The sequence below is a fragment of the Plasmopara halstedii genome (assembly GCF_900000015.1).
Source record: "Plasmopara halstedii genome assembly, contig: Scaffold_3060, whole genome shotgun sequence".
Taxonomy (NCBI): domain Eukaryota; phylum Oomycota; class Peronosporomycetes; order Peronosporales; family Peronosporaceae; genus Plasmopara; species Plasmopara halstedii.
In genome coordinates this window covers 2,342,515-2,360,358 of record NW_020189964.1, presented here as the reverse complement: position 1 = coordinate 2,360,358, position 17,844 = coordinate 2,342,515, and the positions used below count along the sequence as shown (strand labels likewise).

General features: G+C 44.8%; 6 protein-coding genes across 6 annotated transcripts; 3 read left to right on the top strand and 3 right to left on the bottom strand.

Moving 5' to 3' along the window:
* Positions 1–8,116: 8,116 nt before the first annotated feature.
* PHALS_06988 (uncharacterized protein) lies at positions 8,117–8,436 on the top strand (the record flags this gene model as incomplete). The annotated part of the gene is made up of 2 exons (XM_024720380.1): positions 8,117–8,237; positions 8,297–8,436. The coding sequence occupies 2 exons, from the start codon at positions 8,117–8,119 to the stop codon at positions 8,434–8,436; spliced, it is 261 nt and encodes an 86-aa protein (XP_024585584.1).
* Positions 8,437–9,640: 1,204 nt separating this feature from the next.
* On the top strand, positions 9,641–11,871 carry PHALS_15204 (uncharacterized protein). The gene has a single exon (XM_036407245.1). It carries the CDS (start codon positions 10,519–10,521, stop codon positions 10,813–10,815), a length of 297 nt encoding a protein of 98 aa, XP_036263487.1. The 5' UTR covers positions 9,641–10,518; the 3' UTR covers positions 10,816–11,871.
* PHALS_06987 (ribokinase) lies at positions 11,870–12,841 on the bottom strand (the record flags this gene model as incomplete). Its single annotated transcript, XM_024720377.1, has 1 exon — positions 11,870–12,841. One exon carries the CDS (start codon positions 12,839–12,841, stop codon positions 11,870–11,872), a length of 972 nt encoding a protein of 323 aa, XP_024585582.1.
* A 52-nt stretch (positions 12,842–12,893) lies between these two features.
* Positions 12,894–13,226, top strand: PHALS_06986 (Centromere protein X; the record flags this gene model as incomplete). Its single annotated transcript, XM_024720376.1, has 1 exon — positions 12,894–13,226. The coding sequence occupies one exon, from the start codon at positions 12,894–12,896 to the stop codon at positions 13,224–13,226; it is 333 nt and encodes a 110-aa protein (XP_024585581.1).
* A 123-nt stretch (positions 13,227–13,349) lies between these two features.
* PHALS_06985 (SMAD/FHA domain) lies at positions 13,350–16,138 on the bottom strand (the record flags this gene model as incomplete). The annotated part of the gene is made up of 4 exons (XM_024720375.1): positions 13,350–13,811; positions 13,895–13,945; positions 14,003–15,337; positions 15,392–16,138. The coding sequence occupies 4 exons, from the start codon at positions 16,136–16,138 to the stop codon at positions 13,350–13,352; spliced, it is 2,595 nt and encodes an 864-aa protein (XP_024585580.1).
* Positions 16,139–16,347: 209 nt separating this feature from the next.
* On the bottom strand, positions 16,348–16,745 carry PHALS_06984 (ribosomal protein l28; the record flags this gene model as incomplete). The annotated part of the gene is made up of 2 exons (XM_024720374.1): positions 16,348–16,394; positions 16,472–16,745. The coding sequence occupies 2 exons, from the start codon at positions 16,743–16,745 to the stop codon at positions 16,348–16,350; spliced, it is 321 nt and encodes a 106-aa protein (XP_024585579.1).
* Positions 16,746–17,844: the final 1,099 nt, after the last annotated feature.

Here is a 17,844-nt window from a genome sequence, read left to right as displayed (position 1 = left end):
CGTCGTCAGTGACGGATTTGATCCGCGCCGCATACGCGGGTAATGGTATGTGTGTAGCGTTGCTACAGGCCCTCGGGAGCAAGGAGTTTGAAAACTCGGACAAGAAGTTGTCGTCGCGACTGCGCACACGATTGCACCGATATTCGTTGAATAACAGGTTGCTGTATAATAGCACCGACTCAACGGAAATGCCACGAATTGCGGTTTCGAATGCGGCGGCGCCGCTGGCCAGTTTAGCGGTATCCTTCGGGTGTTGCCAGTCCATGAGTATGGACTTTGCATTTGGCCTGCCAAAAGACTCGGCGGGCAACGCGGGTTTGGTGGTTTCTGTCGACCATTTTAGCAAGATGACTTATCTTGCGGCGGTACCGGGCACTATCGACGGTGACAGTACAGCGACGCTGTTTGTGGGTCGTGTTGGACGACTGCTTGGACTCCCGGAACCAATTGATCTCTGACAGAGACCGACATTTCTCTGGGAAGTTTCTGTCGAAAATATCAGAGCGCTGGTCACCAAGTTAAGGATGTCAACAGCGGACCATCCGCAGACAAATGGTCAGACTAAGCGCGCGAATTGCGTCGTTTAAGACGTTCGTCGCAGCGTCAGCACTGAAAGTTCGAAGCGCTGGAGCGCCATGCTACCACATGTGGAGCTCGCTTTGAACAATGCGGTGCATGCGTCTACCAGCTACACGCCGTTCTATGTAAACAAGCTCGTTCATCCTCGCGTGGTTGTATACTTACCCATGTGAGAAACTACAGAGCTTCGGGGAGCGTGATGGATGATTACATGTGTCGCAGATCAAAAATACGCAGAAAGATGGCTTTGCGCCTTGAGTTTGGTAAAATCAAATCGAAGATGCGGATCTACGCGCCCGTTCGATTCCTTGTGGCTCCGCTGTAAGGTAGGCAGCGGGAAAGTTACGGGTGCCACTGCACCCATCGCTCAAATAGCTCCTCATCATCTGCAGCGGTTTCGAGAGGGGTGAGCGCCACAGGAATTGTCCACATTACGAATACAGGAGCGTTTACTTTTTGAGCTTGAAGTCGAGCGCGGTACCAATTCAGTGGGATCTCTTGGGATACCAAAGAGTAAGCTCAGAAAGCCTTCCGCTGGTCATGCTTAGCATGTGTAGTGGCCGGGGGCCCGACTGCGTTGACGCTTAACGATCGAGTTATCGCGTCTTTCGCTTCAGTAGCGAGATCCGCCGAGCGGAAGCCGTATTTCACACGAGGGTTTAGGACCAAATGTCCATTTGAGCGCATGAGAGTCGCCCTGTGGGCAGCCCTCAACTGCTGCTCCTGTGCCTCGTTGAGGCAATTGGTAATGATACGATTTCCCCCGGAAGTCAAGAGGTCGGGGAGCGGACACAGTGTCTTAAAGATTCAAGCTAGGCTCACGTCGCGCCGTTGCCGCATCTCATTCTCCTCGCGTTCCCATGCTACCCGGCTCGCAGTCGATTTCCTCCAAATTCTCGACGAGAAAATCCGTCGCACGTGGCGGGGCGCGGTGTGCGGCGCCCGGTTGCCGAGAGCTTGGAATGTGCTTCACGTGAAACCGCGGGTGTACTGCCTGGAGTTGCTTCACGTGCAGAAGACGAATAAGATCTCTGCCCGCGGGCGCTCTCGAAACCAGTGAGGCTGGATGTTTTTCGTGTCATAGACATAGGGCTCATAGAGCAGAGAATACGTGAAGAAGGTCCTGAGGACATTAAGGTTTCTTAGACACGCGAGCCTCGTACGAGGCGACAGTTAAATTTGAATTGTGGGTATTCACAATTTTGATTGGCGAGAATGTAACGGGACTACACGTACCCTGGTATAAAGAGGTGGCTCACACAAGACGGTGTGAGCGCACCATGGTGTGACTTCACCTTAAAATGAAGTTACTACGTGGCGGGATTGCCAGTAGTTATGCATTTTGATCAGGTTTTACTATTCAATTAGGAAAACTATAGATTTAAATATTGGCGGCTTTGTCGCAAATAAAACTAAAGAAATTCAGTCTGGATTTTGAACGAAAGAGTACATTTGCCCTGGATTAAGGTTTTGAGTAATCTTGTAGTTAGCGCATAGCGATCCACTATACTCATACTGGTTTTAGTATATAACGTTAGGTTTAGCTTCCTCTGAGCAAAGAGCTATGGCAGTCTGCTGCATTTCTGCAATAGTTTTTGCATTTAGTTGTTTTCGCCGGATTTGTGGCTGCAATTGTCTTATTATAATTATGCACAATCTTTGTTACTTACCGTTAGCATTTTGACACAGAAATTCAGCGCCAAGTGAAAAACGCCACTTTTTCTTGCCAAACTCGCTTCTTGCTTCATACGAAATAAACCGACTATGATGCCAAATCACAGTCAAAATCTTGACGCGCTCATCAAGCCATGGGTGACACGAGTGGTGGGTCCTTTTTCATTATGGCGAAAAATTCCTTCAGCAAAAATGGCTTAAAAGATTCGTAAAATTTATAAGGATTGCCGATTTGCTCCTTGCTTTCGGTGCCCTGTTAGTGTTATCAACGACGGTTCATCTCTATCGACTGTTGAGTTTCGGTGTCGGTCGTACCATTTTGATGTCTTTGCAAATTTGCATTCTGTGCAAAAGGCACCCAGGTATAATATAATAGATGCAATGATAGCCTCTGTGAGAGGTAGGGATGAAAACAGTAAGTCCATGGGGCCTCTCCAGTTGTTTTATACACTACAGTGAAATTGTTTCTTGTCAAATTCGTGGTGCCTCACTGCTGGCGCCTACGGTAGTGCTGTCTCAAAAGTACCGTTCCAGGCTGTGACATCCTTACTATTCTAAAGCCCAAATCTATTATCTGCGACTTACGGTCACCCGTCTCAACAAAACTGCGACACAAAGTCGATTTTTATCGGCTCTGGAACATGATACACTTGCACACCACTATGATCAATCCCTTCATGAACAGATCCCGGATACCAAGGGCTCTCTGTTACCCATTCCTGTCACAGCAAAGATATACCCTGGAGACGGCGATTTACGATCACCATCCATGCCTAGGAAGAGGTCATATATCAAGCTTTTTCAAAATGAGACGCGACGCACGAGACAGCGATTCACGCTGTCAAATTCCTCAAAGTTTCAACTAAATATTCGACATGCCGCGCCAATAGAAACACGGATATCATATCCGTATTCAAAATCTTCAATGCCACAGCGCCCGATCTATTGTTTATTACTGTCGCGCGTCGTACATTATAGCACGACCCTCCTTGATCGTTTAGGAATTCGGTACCACAATAATGGAAACGTTGACGAACAACAATCCTGAGCTGTGAATCTCAGCTATCTTGTCACGATTTGTCCCCTTAAGGACCTGGTCGACCTTCATAATGTACGATACACCAAGACATTCCCCAGTTTACTGCACTGCGACTACTAAGACGGGCGTCTTCTCGTGTGAAATTTGTCGGTCTAAGCTGCGTGAGAGTTCGATTCTTCGTATCCCGTATCCGAAGGAAAAATGGGGCACGCTATGCGCAGATTTACTATCTTCGAGTACCGCAAAGTTGCTCGACAACCAAGAGGTCTCTCTTTTCCTCCACAACAATGCTGAGTTCCGCCTCTGATGCGCTTATATGCTTTCACCTACGATACTCCATCGGGATTTGCGGCACGAAGGTACACGCATTTCATTCGGCCGTTACTGTTTCCTCAAAATGGTGAGTGTAGAAAGTTCAAGTACGAGCCGCACATGTTCAAAAATTGTCTGGACGAACTGAAAATCCCCAGCATGAGTCGCTTCGAAGATTTACACGTTAGATTTCTCTTCTACATATATACTGCATAGAGTGGCTATTCTAGCGCGATCCATTGACTAAGCAACCAAAGCACGACGCGCAGTTGCTTCGTCTTGAGTGTAGCCAGGACTCATGGCCGTCTTATCGTCTTTGATGCTGACAAAATTTTATGCTCATTCCCTCAAAAGATGAACGCTCAGTCAGTAGTTGCGTCTCATGGTGAGTGTCACTAGACTACCCGATTGTAGCAATCACACCTGCGCCTTCTTGTAGCTCGTGAATGCCTTCAGGCGAGTACTTTGCTTCTGGTGCATTTACCTTAAGTACGCCTATCCATCTGGGACGACGATAGTAAGCTTGTCTAGTTACATAGTGATCTGAATATCTTTGCTCGTCTAAAAGTTGTATGATCTTCATCAGAAAACGATCAGAACCTTTATTTTTGTTTTACAGATACACAAAAAAATCTTTTGCAGCATGGCACCGAGTGAGGCAAACAAACGGTATACAGTAGCTATGTAATGTTCAGAATCTGTAGATCAGCATCCAAGGTATAACAACTGCTGTCATGATGGACGGCATTACATAGTAATTTGATGGTTATCATAGACGTGCAGCAAATTATACGCTTAACGGTGCCGAGGTGCAAATTCTCTGATTAAGGCTTTAACAATCTGTGCCTACCAATTGAATTGCAGAAGCAGCAATATGATACATTGCAATTATGTTAAATCAAAAACGTTATCGGTGAGGTGTTGTTGTTGCGAATTCTTGCTCTGGTTTTAAGAAAAAGCACTATTAAAATAGAGTAATCTTTGTTTTTCAATCACTCTTCGATTTCTCAAAAGTATAAGAGTTTTGCGGGACGTAGCCACACACAGGTTGTATTGGCAAAGATATTTGCTGCGCGCAGACATAGCTATTGTAAGCCTTCACTTTTTTTCTGACATGACTGCCATAACTGCCATCATTCAAAGCCGAGGAAAACGTATGTTGAAGTAGGATGATAAACCTTGGGAAACTAAGTTTTTGTTTGAGGAACTAGGGGTCCCTCGACTCTCAAAATGACGCCAGAGCTACTCAGTCTTACAAAATCTGAACGAGGGAATGTCTGTAATAAGTCCTTATTGCCTAATTGTCTGCTTAAGCGAATAAATTTTTGGTATTAATAGTTTTAGAATTAAGTAAGTATTTACAAGCGGAAAATCATATTTTGGCAAGAGAAATAACGACTTTTCGTCCGAGCTAGATGATGAGAAATGTGACACTGAGTAGCGACAGCACAGTGAAGATGTCTGGATCGATACAATTTTTTGCAACAATCGTGTGCTGGTTTTGCTTAATTCATTCAGACGTATAAGGTGGTGTATTCAGTAACGGCAATCAAGATTTCGCATGATCGGTGAATCAATCATTCTTCAGAGTTACCTTTATTTACAACAATATGTACTCAAGTGGGCACAGTTCATTTTTTCTGCTTGATAGAGTGAATTGAGGAGCGCACTGTCTCGGACAAAAATGTAGCATCAATAGCGGCTTTGATGAAATGAATACCTGATGGTATTCGCTGAGCTACAAGAACTTGTTGATCACGTTACTAGGTTTCATTGGAAAGCAGACTTCGAGATGATTGATATATCAGCATCTTAACATAGTCAGAATGCTAACTCTGTAGTTAATTGGCAATTGTGCTCTACAGCAGCTATCCCCAACTCTGGAGTTTTAACGCTGACGTCTCTGCTAGGAGACGAACGATGACAATGAAGTACGTGTAGCAGAATACAGTGGTTAACGAGCGTAGTTGTGGTTGCGGAACACTACTCGAAACAGTCGGAACCAGCATATGTGTGCCTAATTTAAAATTATCAAATGTCTTGAGCTTTGATTTTACTCAATCCGATTACGTGACGTCGTGTTCCAAGCTAAATTTTAGTATGGAGACAATCAACTAATATTGCAAGTACCACGTACAAAGTAGATGACTTCAAAAATAAAAATATGGGATAATTTTTGCTCAAAGAGCTGCCTTAAACGTCATACACAGTCACGTGCAGCGTGTCTTCAGTTCGATCACGGCTAGTGCGATATGACGTTAGAGCTGACGTCAATGTTGAAGTAGCTGGTCGGCAGGCACTGCTTGTGTAACGGGGTTACACATACCCTGGTAACAGGTGTGTGCGTCACACCGGATGGGCATGGTGTGGCCACAACCGAACAATAATACGGTACGGGGCTGGACAGCCAGTAGATATACATGTATTTAGATTTACTATACATATTTTGGAAAATATATGCATTTACCGCAGATAAAAATAAATAAAGTCAGTTTTGGATTTAAACGGAACAGTTAATCAGCCTTGGGTAAGGCAATAATTACTATTGCAGTTAGCGGATTGCGATCCGCTAAAGTCGTACTTGCTCTAAGTATAGAACGAAGATCGGTGACCTAGCTTACGCTTTCTCAAAGCGCAAAGCTGCGGCAGCCCCGCTGCAGCTTGTCTGCTAGATGAGCCATATTCAGCGGTCATGAACGATCGCGCCTTACCAGGTCATACGCGCCATAGGAATGGTGTTTTTTCTCATTATTAGCTATTTGAGCGAGATATCTGCTCAATTGTACTTGGCTTAGAGTATACACTATAAAGAGAAAACAATAATCTACAACCTAATGAGTACTTAAAAAGAAGTTACGGATAAAGCACCTTTTAGATCTTGAGATCAAAAGACCGAAAAATAAAAATGGCAAAGAAACGCGACTCCAGCTGAGAAGCTTGGTGAGCACTAGTCTTTCGTCGACCTTAATGTTAATGGATCTCGATTTAGCATCCAATTAAAATACTATGCCGGATTGATCTCTTTCTTCTGAGAGAATTACCTCAATGGAATCCGGAGGGGGTGTTGCAGGATTGAAGATGATCTCTGTTAAAGACACAGCGACGGAACTGTCCCCGACCAGCGCAAAAATTTTACAGACAACGCACCACAGCAGGTACACTGGTGCTCTTACCAAGCCAAAATGATGATGTAATTAGCAGCAGCGACACGAAGATGCATCGAGAACGAGAGAGTTTTAAGGCAGTCGATATCAAGAAAAAATACGCGTGCTTGCCAAGAGCGGGATCGTTTTTATTGATCGCCCTAGCGTGATGCCGACCACTTACCAGAAAAGGCAGGAGTGAAGATACGCCTTGAATAGTATGGGTAGAAGAGTGAGAATGGATAGATACTGAATGCTAGGTGAGCCTTTGACTGAATTTCTTGAGTTTCTACTCTGGACATTACTATTTATCTGGCTGACTTAACTTAGGCTTAATGCCTCCATTTCGATTTTGGGTGCAGCCGGAGACAAACCAGTCCGCTGGGGGAAATCCATTCTCCATACTAATTTTATACATAAAACGGAATGAATAAAGCTAGCCTTGCTCGGGGCAAGGTCAGCGTGAGGTGAGTTACTAGTATAACATCGATGGTCTAGAACAAAATTGAACTGTTTGATTAGTTTGAGGAGCAGCTGTAGTCTCCGAAAGTGTTAAGCGGGTGGGAGACTATCCCGAAAACTTACCAAAGACGACACCCGTCGAAGGTCAGATGGGGTTGTAAAAAAATTTCTTACGCAGTTCCTCGCGCAGCAGTGATGTGTGAATTTGATGAACAATGTCGGATAGTGATTAATATTTGTATCACTCGAAGAGACTTCTGAATTAATTTTGTTGCGTGACGAGTGTGAGCGACAAATGTCGCGAAGATCACTGGGCTGGAGCGAAAGCTGATGTGAACTGTCTTTTGTCGCAAGGGTACCGGTGCGGTCGGATCACACAAAGTATTGTTCGGCCGCGCGGAAAAGCGTCAGTAAAGGCTTGGTCATGTTCTTTCTGCTGGATAGTCAAACCGCGGGTGTTGACCGGCCACTCTCAGAGCCTCCCTCGCTCAACGACCTCACTGCAGTGTGAATGATGCCATCACTTCTCAAGTGTAATTAAAAATACCGATCAACCAGATGAAGAGAAGTTTAAGAGCTTAAGCCGATGATGAGTACTGTAATATGTTTGTTCTAGGATCGCCGTTTGCGAAGGAATAGTGAGCGTATAGGATTGGCTGGAGCACCATCAATTGAAAGTCGGGGGTATAGGCTGTCCTGTAGCTCAGACTGAGATCGTTTTGGTAGTTCATTAATGTATCTTTGCTAGAAAGGAAAAATGTGCAACAATTTAGTTGCAAGACATCGGATGATTATAATTAGCTGGCAACTACATTGCTAATTAGCTTAAGTTGGTAGAAGAGACAGAAAATTGTTATCGTGTGGCAGGGTCTCAGAATTGTATTTTTTCTGAGATAGGAATAAGCGGATGTTTGTCGTAATTCCAGATTGTAGTTCTGTTGAGACGTTTTATTGGAGGTGTGCGTCGGGGTCTGCTACGAACATTTTTGTCGCACGATTCAAAGCGACTGAGTGTCGTTGTCCTTTAAGTTAGATACTTTGTCAAGATGGGATAGTACTGCTAAGTCTGATCTAATTGTGAATTTAGGAACAGGAGTTGGTCTGAGGAATTTGAGTTTGTTCTCATTAATCCAGGCAAACGCCCCAATTGTGGTTGAAAAATTATCCCTACGGAAGTTTTCTGGGCGTTGCACGACAATGAAGTCACCTACGACTAATAAGAATTGACAGAACATATCCTTTGCCACCAATCGGTACAATTGTTACCGGCTTGTACAGCTCACGCCATTACTTTAAGTAAGAGTCACGAGGTTACCTCTGCCAGCTGGTTGCTCAGCCGAGGGTGGTACCTTGTGGAAGGCTGGATCAGTAACCCAGCAAATACGACCTTGTGAGTCTAGGGGTGAAAGACTTATTACACCACTTCCTCCATACTCTCCGCAGTGGAAAATAATGAAATCTCTGGTTGCTTCAATTTCGTCTGCAGCATCTCTCGCATGCGCCATGACCACAGCGATGTCTGCCCACTATGACCATGCGTGAATGCGTAGACCGCGAGGTGTTGGGGTTCGACTAGACCTTCGCGGTTGGAGAAGACCCGTTCATCCTTTCCATCATTATCCTCACCGGTAGCATCGCCCTCTACATCACAAGTCGGCGGGGTGGTATCCACGTGGCTCTATGTAAGTTGCCTTCAATGTCGATGTAGACGTTAGCGTCGAGCGGGTCAGCGAGGTCAAGATTGTGAATGAGAGCGCAGAGTTCGGGGAGATCATCGGCATCGACACAGGCGTTAAATCATTTGAGCAGGGCAGTCATATGTGCTGGCACGATGCCCGTACGGCGCCAACAGCTCCGAATGGTGTTCTCATTGACACCATCCCATACATCAATGGATAACATGGCTATCGAAATGTCTGTGCGCAAGATGTTGCCGTCGGCCTCGAGCTGTTCAAGCACCCAGCATCCAAGAAGCTTCTTGTACGTTCCCTCGAAGCTCGTGATGTTACCAGCGTTGAGTGGCTGCAAAAAAGATGTCGTGTTGGGCAGGAGAAAGCACACACGGACGCTGGCGAACTCAATGCTTTCGAAGGACAACGCGTTGTCTACCAACAGCAGCATTTTTGGCTGTGCATTTTGAAATTGAAGCGATGGAGACATTCCAAGAAGACGACGCGTGTCATCCATGACTTCTTGATCGCATACAGCTGAATGCCACGGTGCTCTTTGTCCATTCTCCGAAATCAGCAAAGCTTTTTGTTTCTGTGGGTGACGACGGGGTCTATCTTCATGTACCTGCCATACTGCAGCACAGACCGACAGTAATACGCGCCTTGTCTTTCCTGGTCCGACGAATCTTGCTAGTTGCGAGAGACTGGCTGGGCAGCATGCGGAAGAAGAGGCTGGTCTCATCGAAATTGAAGACATCAGGCGACGCCGCACAAGGATGTGGTAGTCTAAATACTTCCTTTCAGCTAAAACGTTTTCGTCAGCATCCATTTGTGCGATAACTTTACGATATCGGAGAAAAAGCGAAACTTTTATACCGATAAAAAGGCTCCGTGCATGAATTCATCGATCGAAATGCAGAGCATCTCGATTCCAGATTTGAGGCCCAATAGATGATAACATAATTGACAGCATTTTTTCATTTAGAAGACGACGAGGAAGATGAATCATCTGACGACACGGTGAATTCGTTTCGCAATTTCCCGCTTTTGTTACCAAAATAAAATCGAATGCTTTGGAATGATTACAGAGCCCTCTGACAATTTTGCGATGTCCTGATTAAGAATTCAGTGCACTTCAATCCTGCAGTCGACCACATATCAATTCGTGAAACCGCTCGAGCCATCACAAAACATCTCAATCGCACGAAAAACGCCAAGCCGAATGGATTGAACATGGGCCGATTTGCCCGGAAATTGTCGGCATAAATCTCAACACATTATCCAACATTCTTGCTAGCTGTAATAGAGTAAATGGATTGCTGCTGATTGCAGTACACACTTTGGAGTGCTTTTCATGGGTGATTTTGCGTTTCGAGTGTACTACAAACCTTCGTTTCGCTGCCGCTATCCCTGTCTTCGATCGACACACATCCAAATACATTGTTCGATTGCTGAGCGTTCTGCTAACCGACTGGCGTGATAATGGCTCTTCGTTAGTTTTGATGGAGGAAACACAATGACCGGACGAAATCCTGGTGCCGTCAATCGATTGGAAAAAGCTGCAGCAAATAAATCCTCCTGGTCTGTTGTCTTCCTCACCAAGTTGACCTTGTCATTAAATTGATCACAAAAGAACTGAATGATAAACATTTTTGAAAGTAGTGAAAGCTTTCTTGGTGCATCTTCAAGTGCAGGTAAATTTGATCGTCGAGATAAAGAGTTAGTCTCCAAAAGATACCAATTGATGGCTTGCGTGCTTCAGTGGATGCTGGACAAACAAACGTCACTGATAACATATATGAAGTCTAAACATCCTGTTCAAGTGCCTTCCGCAGTGTGCCCGTTGCGCAAAGAATGTAATATTGTCATGATCACACTGCAATCTCAGGAGAAAAGAGCTGTACAGACTCTAGCTGAGGAATCGAATACGTATTGATAACTTACTCTCAAGGTTTTGGGTTCGCAATCTATTCCAGACACTGTCATTACAGGACCAGGATTACGTGATACCAATTTGCAATGAAGCTTAGTCTTGCTGTTGTTCAAGCTGAGCAAAATAATTATGATGGTGCTGCAGATAATCTATCTCCTCCTGTGTTGCCTACACGATGTAAACAGGGAAATTCAATTCCCACGTTCTGGATACTTATCGTGCTCAGATGACAATAATTTGAAGTGGATATTCAGTCAATCAGGTTGAAAATGATCACAGAAGTTAGGACGATGTGTACCAGACAAAAGATTTTTGTGTCCAGAAAGCAATCCTGTAACTCAACCATACGACGATGTTTAATTATGCTTGGGGTGATATGAAGGGACAGGTTAAGGTGCTTGGATATTTTGCGGGCGGATTGGCTACACCCTTCGCTAACTCTACCTTGATCAAGTCAGATTTCTCAGTTTGAAATAGAAAGACTCCAATCGGACAGCAAGCAGCCTCTCCCTCGTCGGCATTTTTCAAGCCAAACAATACGATGTCCTCTGAAAAATCTATTACCTTCTAAAAGATGCCATATTGTGCCATGTGCCAGATCCCAATATCAGCTTGATTATGGGAGTTATGGCAAAAATCACATCTTCTTATGCCTGCTTTTCAGGCCTTACATTCTCGCTCATTCTGTGTGGCAGTGGATTAGTAATTTTATATGAATTGGAATTAATCGTAGGGACGACAAATACAGTTTCTCTTTGCTCAAAAAGATGTTCAATCTGAAAATTCATACAACGGCATGTGAGCTGAAGTAGCAAGTTAAACACACAAACCAAGCGGAGGATAAGACTAAAGTGAAGCACACCGCTTATGTTACTCGATTCTGAGTTTACGATTGACGCATAAGTGCATTTAACAATAAAGGGCGAGACCAGCTAAATTGGTTAGTAGAGCGAGGTGGGTTGCTAGTGATACGATTGAATTTTTATATGCTTTTAACGATCGCATTGCCGGCGCCACTTGGCTAGCGACTGACGAAAAATACGATCTCGTCAAGAGTCTATTGACTGTTTTCCCTGAGAAATACTTCAATTTCATCACCAGTTGGCAAACTAGTGAGTGCACCAAAGCGCTGCACACACAAAGCACTGGCAGCAGTGGCACGGATCATACACTCTTGCACATCTCGACCTTCAGCGAGTGCGACGGCGAAGGCTCCACGATAGCAGTCTCCGGCCCCCGTAGTGTCAACAACTTTTAGAGCTGTAAAAGATTTCTGATGCACGATCTTCGAGTGATGAACAGGAACCATTACAGAGCCGTCCGAGCCCAGAGTGACTAATACATTCTTTGCGCCTTGTTTTTGAAGATATCGCGCAGCGGCAATTGCATCATCAATATTATTCACATTACGCTTGGCCAAACGTGCCAGTTCCGTCTCATTAGGACATACGTACGTCAAAAGCGGTAGGATATCATCCGGAATCAAAATGTCATCACCCCCCGTGTCCCACATGACAGGGACGTTGAAATCAGCAGCCGTCTTAGCAACGAGTGCGTTTATGTGCACTGGAATCTCGCACTGTAGCAAGACGATAGCTGCCAACTTAATAGCATTGAGTAAGTCGGTGGAAAGCTTGTCAGGCCACGCGCGATTGGCGCCTCCTACTATGACAATCGAGTTGTCACCGTCTGGGTAGACAAAAACGAAAGCCTGGCCCGATGGACAGGCCGGGTGACTTGCCAGAGCAGTATCAACGCCAGCACTTTCCAATGCATTCTTAAGCTTCTCTCCATGCGTATCGTTGCCAAATTGGCCCGCAAATTTGACGCACAGCGTTGGGTGATTGGCGCCGATGATTTTGCCGGCAGCTGCTGCTTGATTACTTCCCTTTCCGCCTGGAACAAATACGCCTGTGGCTGCCTTAGATGCGGATAGTGTCTCGCCACGCACGGGTGGACGACTGATTTCTACGACGATGTCAGCATTTACGGAACCAATAATTAAAATGTGCTTGCGGATCTGTGCCATCGAGACACAAATGAAGTATAGTACTACAAGTATAAAAAATTAGCAACTAAAAATGGCACCGCCAACTTTTAAGCCAACGCTGGTGGAGCAGCTTTTTCAATATACGTGGGTAATCAATGCGAAGAGTGCAGCTGGAAGTTTTGAGAGCAACTGCAGCGAAGATGAAAGATCGACCGACTCTGCCCCATTTGTCAGTGCGGCGGCTGCCGCCGCACGTGTGCGCAAGATCCACCTAGACGCCGTGATGCTCAGCGCCGAAACGCTGCGGCTTTTTGTAATAGAAGCCTGTCGTCGCGCACAGACGGAAGCTATGGTGGATGACAGCGAACAGGCAGAGCCGCAGCACGTGGAACAAATATTGGCACAGCTGCTACTGGATTTTTAGGCGCGCGCTGCTGGTTTTGATGGTTGAATCTTATAGAACTGCAGTAGAATGGTATTGAGATGTGTTTGCTGACGCTGATATAATAGATTAGCTAGAAAGATGCTGTGGGAGAGACGCTCAGGATCAAGAGAGACGTCGGTCAAACCGGAGATCGCAGCAAGTTTCGCTAATGAGTGATGAAGCTGCTGAAGACGTTTGAGGCGCTGAAAGACCGAGAAAGGCATTATGATATAGTGGAAATGAGCGAAACATGATAAAAGCAATTACCTGTTGGATCATGTCGTACAAGAAGCGACAATTGGGAGATAGATCCAGGGCAACAATTTCAGCCGAATGTTTGGAATGTATAAGGTACGATGAAAGCGCTTCGTGAAGTCGGATACGCTCGTTGGCGTTGTCAGCTTTCTGCTGAATTGTGCAGTTGACAAGAATCTGGGACATCACAAAAGAGTAAGAAAAGATGACTATGCCTACTGCAGATTGACTTGCCTGGGAAGCACCAAAGCGTGCACTGTATACATCATTATCAGCACTCTGAAGTAGAATTTCAAGTCTATCACTTGCTCGCCTAATTTGCTCATCGCACTATTAAACATACGACACAAGCTCGGAATGTGAGACGGCAGTAGCGTATACGTCTATGAAACAAGTACAGAAAACGTGCTGACTTTGATAATTGCGTTCTCAAGAAATTTGCGAAGATCGTGTTCCCATTTCGGCTAGTATAAATGTTTAGTCAGCCATATGATAATAAGAAGGATGATGCTTTTTTTCACCTCTTGAAGATCTTCTGCGACTTGTTGTCGCTTCAGTACCTCTAGCTCTCGATCTTTTCTAGCTATGGCAAGCGTGAGTTTCTGAAATTGGTGAGCACTTCTTTCTCGCAAGGTTGACAGCAATTGATCATGTTGGAATGTTAGACGGTCAGAAATCTGTTGAATGTACTCCTCTGTCTTTCTTTTTTCGTTTGTGATTAGTTTCAAAGTCAATGCATATCTCGTCCACCTCGTCCAAGCATGTCGAACTTGTGTTGCAAAAGTATGCAGCAGCACTTTTCGCAAAGTTCGTAGCTGCTTCTCGTGACAACGTGCTTCATTTCGCCACTTTCGCAAAATTTGAGCAAGCATTGGCTGTACAGTCTGTTTGCTGCAGTAAAGCTCCGACATTCGCATTAGATATACATCGAGCCTTTTTTGTATGGAACACTGGATTTCGTGTAGCTGATCGCGGGTTAAGCAATTTTGAGCGAAGTATCGCCACACTTGAAATGCTCCATATTTCTTCACCATCACTTTTCTTTTAGCCAGACCTCGCAATAGTATTGATCGCAGCCTGGTAGAAAAGTAAAATCTGCAGAAAGCTAGCCAGCACATTCGAAGTAATCGACGCTGTGATCGCAGCTGAAATGCACCCATCCGACAAGACATCACTTGGCTGTTTAGAAAAGCAAGTGCTCGCCAGCGATTAAACGACTGGTCACGATGCAGTCTTTCGAATGTTGCACCTGCTTGTGCAATCTGTCGAGCTCTACGCTGGCGGTTTTGGCTTTGGATTAGAAGACCTCGTTTCCATCGCACAATAAAGTTATCCATATATTCGTTCGTCATGTGGCGTGTGATTTCACCAGCATTAGTTTCGCGCAGCGCGATTTTTACCGCTTCTTGTCTATCTGTATTAATGGGGCGGGTCATGTCATTAACTCCAAGCTCAATCGCCTTCGACGTGAAGTTACGAGCTACTGGCGTGTTGTACGATCGGCCTGGACTATCAAGATGATGTTTCAAACGAGAAATCTCAGAGTCTACAACGCTCTCAAATGAGTGGTCTAAACGATCATTTTCCTGTTCGCGTAAATCCTTATTTGAGGGCTCCGTTTGAACTGAGGCTGGGAGCTTCATAGGCTTTTGCATTGTTATCATGTCGCTAGATGCCTTCTCCATCATATCCGGTAGCGCGTCGTCCTCTTCATCCTTTTCGTTGTCATCAGTGGCAACATCATCGTCATTATGTGAAACGCTAAAAGTTTCGAATGTTTGAGGTGGGTTGTCTCTTTCACTTGTTGCAGGTGGTAACAAGTAGCTGTCTTGGAATTGAATATCTCCATTTAAGACCTACAAATAGTAAGGCTGAGTAAAACAATATGTTTTCATGTTAATTCGACTCACATCATTGACGTCTCGTATAAGCTGCAATTTATCCAATTCGGCAATGTTTTGCATCTGTCGTGATTGTCGGACACCTAAGCTACCACTCTGATCAATGTTTTCGATTAAGGAGTGCCCATTTTTACGTTGACTCAATTTGCGTTCGACATACTCGTTAAGTAAAGAGTCAGTTGATGCCTCTAACAAGTATCGGCTTAGCTGTTCCTCAAGCAATGAAGACGGGTCAGCAAAAGTAACTTTGCTGCTGCAATTTTGTTTAGGTGCCCTCTGCAAGTTGCTTTGAATCAACGTACCAGCAGATATATTGGGAAGGTTGCGATCACGACGCAATGCATTGACCGCTTTTTGTAAGGTATGGTTATCCCTGGTTTGGTCAGCTAAAAACTGTTTTGATTTCTTCTTTTCAAGCAATTGCTGCGGATTCGCCGTCTCTTCTGAATGAGGCGTGATTTCAAACACAAAAGCGTTGTTTGCGTCTCCAAATGACAATCGATCGCCATGCACAATCACTGCTCCATCTTCGCGTACGACAACGTCATTGACGTAGCAGACTCCAGTCTGCGCTGTAGAAAGTGGGATTAGCTTTGCCGACGCCTTGCCTATTGATATATAAAGCAAAGCGTGCAGTTCTAGAACGTTATCGTCTGAAATAACAAAGTCACAGGTCGAATCCTCTGAGCCTATTAAAGTCTTGGAGCTGCATAGCTTGTAACTACGGTCGTTCTTCAGCGAACGCAAGAACGGCATAGGTGTGACTCTTGGTCTGCGACTGGTGGCGTCAGTTTACATTGACGTTCAATTAACGGAATCTTTAGACAAGAAGCACGAATACGATTTGAAACCCTTTAAAAGCTCGTCCATTATACGGAAGCACAAATTCTGGTTGCAGACCTGCACTTCTACAATTTCCAACAAGAATTACCGCTAGAGCAGCGACAAAAGACAAATCGACTGACTTAAGCCTTGACGCGACGGCTGCGAATAACTTTTTTCTGGAGAATACCTGTAAATATCATTAAATACAATGTTACGCATCTCAATATTGCAAAAAACAGTGCTACGGACTAAGATTTAACATACCCTTCTCGACCTTTGCGATCGTAGACAAACGCGACCACTTGGCTAGAGCAGCCTTCTTCAAATCGCGGCGATAGTAGTTGCGTGAAATGTTAGCGCGAATGGTGTTTGCACCACCGCGAGCACCCTTACGGAGCAGCATGACGTTCTCAGCCTTAATAGGCTTCTTGTAGGCCTTTTTAATTTTCGTAGTCAGCGTCACTTTCGTATCAGCCAGTGAGATATCGACAGCCTTGGTAGATGCCAAACCCGAGTACTTGCGGCAATTACGGTTCATCAAGTTGAACTTTTCGCGCGCGAATTCGTTACCATTGCGCCTCAAAAGGAAGGACGAGGTATTTTTGGTCAGCAGCCACGTAAGAGTATCGCTTGACATCTGGACGATTACGACATTGTTTAAGAATTAGAGTGTGCACCATTCTGGCATGTAATTGCGCAAACCTTTATTCGCTTCTTCGATGGAAATAATGGGATGGAATTAAAAACATGGCAACAGCTAGCGAAGCGCTCGACCAATCGATCAGGGGCTCTGTCTGGATTGGTCAGAACTCATTTGTAATCAAATTTGTGTGTGCCACATAGCGTAACAGTATCGAGTAAAGGCAGAAATTTGAATTTAAAGTTTATGTTGTGCGGACCGTAACTGTCCGCTTGATAATTTGCGATGCAGCTGTGCAAACTCGCTCATAAAAGTTAAGGGCTAGTATTTCAATGATTGACGCTGAGCTTGGACTTCAGAACAACGATTTAAATTAGTTGTACCAGCTTGTAATCAGTTTAAAATCTAATTTAGCAATCATTTTGCTGAAACTTCGACGAAGTTACCGTGATACCTTGCACAGAGAAGGCTTTTAACTCGTAGATTACGCTTATAAAAACGCACAGGGTAATGGATCAAATGCCGTTTTTAGGACGCGGGACCCAGGGCAGAATCTTCACTGTAACAGGTACGTATACACCAGCGCTCTTCAAACAGAAAGATAACTTAATGGTAATATTGCTTTCTGTTACATACTGCATTCACTGTTCTGGTATCATAAACATATCTGTTATCGTCATACTTTTGCCGGCGTGATATTCTATATGATTTTCCGATAAGAATCCGGACGTTCTGGATCAACGTAACGTATACGGTATGTTGAGCAGCAAACCTTTGTCTGCAACATCAGCTCCAATGACGAAATACATAAAACATCTCTGCCAATTCGTGCATATGCCTTGCGGACCCATGACCACACCGGTCCAATGGCGGTGGCCCGAGATTGTCGTATTTGGTGTATGCCACCTGGTCACTTTGCTTTCGCGTATCGATTTCAGCGTACAAAATGTCCTTGAAAATCGATAAGTACTGATATCACCAGACTTGCAGCGGGCTA